Here is a 7,080-nt window from a genome sequence, read left to right on the forward strand (position 1 = left end):
TGATATCCCTAGACACCCATTCTGAAAGCAACAGATATAAGTACCCTGTGGATAAAGGTGAAGTAGTGTAAGATACAGAGGCTTGGTGGCAGCTCAATAATTGCTAGCAGCCTCCTGTGGTCTTTAGCGTAGGTAACTTTTGAGGAGATGAAGATCTTCCCTTATGCTGTCAGTGCTCATATGGGGGCCTGGTTGTCAATGAGGGTTCTTTGTCCATTGTGGTGATCTTCCTGGGCCACTTCTCTACTCGCTATGGTCTGTTGTTCCCCGTCAGGCCAGGGTTAGATGTACATCACCAACATGGATCTGATTTCTGATTTCTAGATAATTTATTATTATTTATTATCATTCCTCAAAAGTACATAGGCAGGGGGAGCTATACAAGCCTCACTGAATTGGGTACAATATGTACAATAAATTTACTAAACAATCATAGTCAAAACGTTAAACATACACGCTATGTGCTATGCAGAATTATATATAATGTTCCAACCATAACTGTCACCCATCCCTACATGAACTACAAATTAAAGTTACAAAATAAAAAAAGGAAACTGTAGATTCACACTCAGGTTTTGCAGACCGATGATAACTACAGAACTGATACAGAACACGTTTTTGAATAGTTCACATTAAATAATTTTGTTTTGTTAGGATGCAACCCTGAGTACATGTGTTCTCGAATAGTTCACATTTGTGCCTGTTCCCCTGTTTTGCTAGGATGCAGCCCTGAGTACCGATGTGGTAGATGGAGACAGGGATCCCTCCCATCCCGCGGACTCTACAGGGTGAGCACAGCTTTCTGATGTTGCCATGGAAACTTTGTCACTCCGGCAACACCATGTGGCAAGGCTGTCTTCAGCTTAAAAGTCTTCGCTAACTCCCATTATTAGACAATTGGACATTGGGCTACCGAAAATTTTCTTTAGCTCCTTTGCATATCCATTATAATTTTCAGAGTTAGGGTGTAGAACATGCTTCTACTAGATCTCTTCAGTGTCACTGACAAAAGATAGTGGAAACTATCTGAAATGTCTGACCATTTCCAAGACCATATCCAGTTGCTTGACTAACTGCTTTTTGGCGTATCTTATTACCTGGATGGCTTCATCTCTTATTTCTATCCAGTTATAGAGATCAAATTGTACTTGTGTTGAATATTGTTTTCCTGGATGCCTTACTTTCGTAAGGGCTTCATCGACACTCAGATTTCAAATTGTTAAATTTCAACTTTAGAAAATATATTTTGATTTATCAATTGCTGTGATTTTTGGACTCTGACTTATAAAGGATTGATTGATTGATTGGTTGGTTGGTTTATTGATTGATCGATTGATTGATTGATTGATGTATTCATCCCTACAAAGCTGAATTTGTGTCCTGTGTTCCAGACATGGTACGAAGGTTGCAGGCGTGGCCACAGCTGTCGCTAACAACAGTCTGTGTGGTGTGGGCGTGGCGCCCGCGGCTAAAGTCGGAGGTTCGTTTGTTTGTTTATTTATCTATTTGCCATGGCTAACAACAGCCTGTGTGGGGTGGGTGTGGCGCCTGCAGCTAAGGTTGGAGGTAAGAGGAGACTCAGGACCTACCTGTTCCTTTTATAGTATAATTATGAATATAAATTTGTATGGTGTAGACCAGAAATGTCAAGACAGGAAGGAGACTAAGGAGAAAATACCCAACCCCAGCCCCGCTGTCGTGTGCCCGATTTGCGTGCGAGAACATAATATTATTTATTTATCAATCTTTTAGGGTAGTTCCTACAGTTTAAAAAAAAACTGATTTCCAAGGGAGCCCAAATCAAATTCAAACAATACATGTGCATCGGCATTTGGGCTGCAATCGCACCTGCAGTCCCATTGCAGTCCTCATTGCAGAGCAATGGGCATTCATTTGATCTGACGGTGTAGACGACTAAGTGTGAAAGGCCTTAAAACACTTAGCCTGCACTGTTCCAGTTGTAGAGGTTGAACTGTATTTGAATATTGTTTGCCACAGTGTATATATCATTATATGTCTAACCTTCATAAACGTAACAGATAAACAGTTTTGTCACCTGGTGGAAAAAGGTGAACTAGGGGTTAATGCTTCCATCAACAGTTTCATGCCGCTGGTACATGTAAACAACTATAGTGTTTTATTCAAGACCAACATTTTGGTGACCATCTTTGGGGACCATTTGTCACCTTCTTCAGGGCAATTCTGACTTGCTCTATAATATGCACTACAAGAATGTGTCACTGCTTACAGATCTAACTGGTGCAGTTACATTTAGTAAAGAGGATGAATGGATGGTTAATTATTACATCAATATAACAGCCAAGTGCTGAACTACATACATTTACAGAATAATATTGCTTAAAGGTAACAAATGGCTTCTTGGCAATTTTAAAAAAATGGTTATCCATACTATTTAACCATCTTGTTGATACTTAGTATTCTAAAATCACCATGGAATTATAGAGAATGAGATGAGATTTTAAAGGGGACCCTGCCTAATCATCTACTTAAGAGCAAACTGATTATGCCCTATATCTTAAATTAGCATTAAATGCACATCTGTGTTCTGTGTAACATTTTTACCAAGTGTGTAACAAGTTTCTTGAAATCTATGATTACACATTCAAGTTAAGAATTCTCTCACTTAACAACAATCAATAATAGAAGATCTGATATCCTACATTTGACAATTGATGACCATGTTACTCACTGGAATCACCTCAAAAACACATCATTGACATTGTGCATGAAATCTACAAATAAATTACACAAAAAAGTTGCAGGTCTGTGCAATATTTTTCAAGTCTTTTTGCCTCACTGTCATCCAAAACATTCATTAAGTTGTTTCTATGAATAATAACATGTAAAATTGAATAATATGATTTCTCCTTAAAGTTTGTTGAGCTTATACATACCGTGATCAGAAAGCCATATTGTATAAAAAAATTAATGGTTTGTCTGAAATACTTTGCATGTCAATGATTTTAGTTTATCTTTCCTCTCAGTTATGTGTAAGATAGACTTTGACATGTTGACAGAATGAATAAATGACTAATTAGTAAGTTTAAAACAATTACAAAATTTGTAAAACCACAATCCAACTCTCAGAAAAGGCGCTTTAAATTTCTGTACAGGATGTCACCATTGTGGAACAGCACAGGCGACAATTAGGAAAGTATTGGACTGTAATTATTGATTATGGAGAATTATGTTACTTCTGCAATTTATTGTATGTCTCTGTATGTTTTTGAATTGTAATGTGAACAAGAATGTACCATGTAAATATGAATGTGCAGACCACAGGAAGAATAGCCTCTTATGAGGCTAATTCTGGATCTAAATAAACTCAAACTTAAACAAACTTAACTCAACTTTCAGGTCAATCTCTTAAAGTGAAATTATTTTTTTCTAGCGATCCAGGCTTAATGTTGTCCTCTGCTGTTGGTGGGAAGGTCCAGTTTCTAGTGTCTTTTCTTAATTCTGAGCATCTCAGACTGGCTAGAGCTGGATTGTAAAGGGCGTGAGATGTGCCATGCACTTCTGAACTTATGGACTATGGTCCTTTTTCATAGATCACGCTTGGAATCTCGTTTTCCTCCTCCATTCCATAAGGACCTTGTCCATCACATGTAGATCGAGCGCCGTTTGCCGCTTCTTGGTCCTCACATTCAGGCTCTACGTCGCCATCTCTTGCCAGGATTGTTGCCTGTTGGTCAGAGGCATTTCTCGGTGGCATCGAATCCGCCTCAGCCTCTGCTTGGTCTCCATCATCTTCTGGTTGGTTAGGGTTGTTTTCTTGTGGCGTAGAATCTGCCTCCGACTCTGTTTTGCCTCCAGCATCTTGTGAGGGGTCTGGACAGCCTTCTCCATACAAGGGGATCCTTAAGTCGTCATTTGGAGCCAGGTCTTCCTTGTAGGCAACTGCATAAGGCTGGATCTCTGGGCCTGTGTCTTCGTCGTAGGCCACTGCATATGGCTGGATGGTGTCACTGTCTTCTGATGTCTGGTTTTGGGTGGTGTTGGGTTGTTGCCCATCTGTAGCTGAGTTGCCAGATGGTAAATGTTCGTCAGCGTATGCCACAGCGTACAGCTCGATTTTCTCTCCTTCCTCAAGATCTGTTTCAGGGGATGCGGGTTCGTTAGCAGGTCCAGTCGGTTGGTCACGATCGGCCAAATCTGCATCATACCAGCATCTGTAGATGTAGAGAACACCGGCTGTTGCCAACACAAAAAGGAGAGGCACAACAACAGCCCCGGCCATGCATATGGCTAATATGTAGGTGATGTTTACGCTCTGGTTGGTGGTCGGGTCTCCCCCAAGGAGAATGATGATGCCCATCTCTGTTGTGTGCTTATGGGCTGGCATGTCCTTTGTGTACTCCTCTGTGCAGTTCTCAATTGGAACGGTCTTGTTGTACGGACTTGTGATGGGAGTGTCGTCCGGCTTTAATGTCCCAAGCTCCCATTCTGACCTGTTTGCAATCCTGTCTTGCTTTCTTCCATCTTTCATTGCGATCATGTCCAGCCCTCGCGAGGGGGGTGAAAATGCACGATAAACCGGATAGGTAGGGTGTGGGATTTTTGCGTCGGTTTGGCAGGCAACGTTCCTTATTGCACTGAGGGCTGTTCCACGGAGGTCTCGAGGGATGGCACATTTCAGAAACCTTTGATCGGAAATCTGCGTAAGGTTTGGTAGGTTGCAGATGAACCACTCTAGATTGTTGCCACATTGCAGCTTGTTGTCAAGTAGCGCAAGTTGTAGACGGGGGTTTTGCTTCAGACGAGTGATGTCGCTGTCGATTGTAGCGATGCGGTTGTTTCGTAGGTCTGCGGTGGCAAGCGTGCGAGGCTGTAGAAGAGCGTCCATGGGCAGGGAACGCAGGAGGTTCTGGGTCAGACACAGCGTGGCAAGGTGGGGCAGGCCGCGAAAGGCGTGCGGCAACACGGCAGAAATCGCGTTCTTGTCGAGGAACAGTTGTGCCAGTAGCTTAAGCCCGAGGAATGTGCCAGGATCTGAGGGGAAACAAAAGAAAGCTTACTCGTAAACTTTAAAACAACAACAAACACATTATGTTGTATTCAACAAAATTATGAAAGAAGGCAAAATTAGAGTCAGACATTTATGGCTCAGTATCAAACATGCAGGAATTGCATTCTTGCCAAGGAACACATCGGGTTGTACAGAGGAAGGGACAGAAAACTTCCAGACCCCATGGCAGCCAAGGGGCTCCAGGGGGTAACTGTTTTGGCCCTTCCCCCCCCAATCAAGCTGAAATGGTTCAACAGATGCTTAGTTTTTGCTAGTAGAGTGGAAGTCATTAAAGTTAGCAAAATTTGCCTATAAAAGTGAATTACAGTTCAACTAGTACTTTTAGTTGGTTCAGATTAATGCAGGATAGCAGGAGGTATAAGGACCAGCTGTGTCAATGGGAACAGGGGACTATTCTGCAGAAAACTAAATCAAAGGCATTGAACCAGAGCTAGAATAGGATGGATTTAAGGTTAGGCTGTTGCTATGGTGCTCGTCACAACAAAAGCAAACATTGGTTTGGACTTAATGAAGTTATCACGTTGTCAGGTGTGTGCAGTATATGTAATCATGCCGCAATGTTTATTGATAACGTGGCATGATTACAATTCTGCATACACCTGACTTTGGGGCAATAATGACGGGAGCATGTTGCACAATTTTTTTTCTTCCCTCATGCACTGACAGGTCAAAAATGAGTACCTACATTTTGTACATAGAGCTTCAGTTGGGGACATTACTAGTAGGGACAGAACATTAAATGGAAATCCAGTGTTTGAGGAGCATGTTAGAGAACCCAGCACACTTATCGAAAAAAGTTGGGGTTTTTCCCAATGTGAGTGAATCAAATAAATCTTTCCGGATATGCAGCTTGTACTGTTCAGTACAAACCTGGTGTGTTACGTCATGAGGCGGTTTACCGGGTACGCAGCTTGTACTGTTCAGTACAAACCTGGTGTGTTACGCCATGTGCAGTTTACTGGGTATGCAGCTTGTACTGTTCAGTACAAACCTGGTGTGTTACGCCATGTGCAGTTTACCGGGTATGCAGCTTGTACTGTTCAGTACAAACCTGGTGTGTTACGCCATGAGGCGGTTTATAATTTACCGGGTATGCAGCTTGTAGTTGTACTGTTCAGTACAAACCTGGTGTGTTACGCCATGAGGCGGTTTATAATTTACCGGGTATGCAGCTTGTAGTTGTACTGTTCAGTACAAACCTGGTGTGTTACGCCATGAGGCGGTTTACCAGGTATGCCATAAGTTGGTTTGGTGGGTGACTGTGTATGATACAAACAAAGAATCCCTTAACTTACCCATACGGGAGATTCGGTTCTCCACGAGGCGGAGGTCTCGCACCAATGACAGACCACTGAAAGCGCCCGGCTGGATCGTGGAAACGTTCGACTTCTGGATTCGCAGGTGTTGAAGGCTGGAGATTTTTGGGAAAGATCGGGCCAGGAGCGTTGGGTAGCGGAGGTGCTTGATTCTGATCGATCGGGTTTCCTCATTGAAGCCTGTTGAAAGAAGTGGGAGTGACAATATAATATAATTATGTCACATTTGGGATTTTGTTCTCGCCACAGAAGCGGCGCCTTTATTGTCATTGGCTATATATAGTCGCGAGAATCAGAAATCCCAAACTCTGAGGAAGGTGTCTGAGAGACATCGAAAAGTAAGCATTTAAGTAAAAACATAATAAAGATATAATGTCCAGTTTACTTCACTAAAAAATTATTGTTCTACTGGTCATGACGGAGGGAACGGATGCCAATAAACAGGACTGTACAGAATTTACAGGTTCGTTGTACAGCGGAAGTGAACACTGTATCACAATGTCCCGTCCTGAGGACTGTAACACTTTAAGTAGCATGCATGTTGGGTGACACAGCTAAGTTCCTGAGGCAGGGCTGCTTAGCAATTGCAAACATTGGACTAAGGAACGACTTACCATGACCACGGACCAGGTAGTCGCGCCCGCCCCCGGCTATTGTGCTTTCTTTTTTTTTTTTTTTTTTTTTTTTTTTTTTTTTTTTTTTTTCTCTTTTTTT

General features: G+C 42.2%; 1 protein-coding gene across 1 annotated transcript in view; it reads left to right on the forward strand.

Annotated features, from left to right (window-relative positions):
• Positions 1-3,043, forward strand: part of LOC118430826 (proprotein convertase subtilisin/kexin type 5-like) — an 8,683-nt gene extending 5,640 nt beyond the window's left edge. Inside the window, exons 4-6 of the mRNA XM_035841857.1 lie at positions 721-788; positions 1,392-1,480; positions 3,006-3,043. Of these exons, the coding sequence (XP_035697750.1) occupies positions 721-788; positions 1,392-1,480; positions 3,006-3,043 (195 nt within the window). The remainder of the gene's footprint in view (positions 1-720; positions 789-1,391; positions 1,481-3,005) is intronic.
• Positions 3,044-7,080: the final 4,037 nt, after the last annotated feature.

Source organism: Branchiostoma floridae, chromosome 14 (assembly GCF_000003815.2).
Source record: "Branchiostoma floridae strain S238N-H82 chromosome 14, Bfl_VNyyK, whole genome shotgun sequence".
Classification (NCBI taxonomy): Eukaryota; Metazoa; Chordata; class Leptocardii; order Amphioxiformes; family Branchiostomatidae; genus Branchiostoma; species Branchiostoma floridae.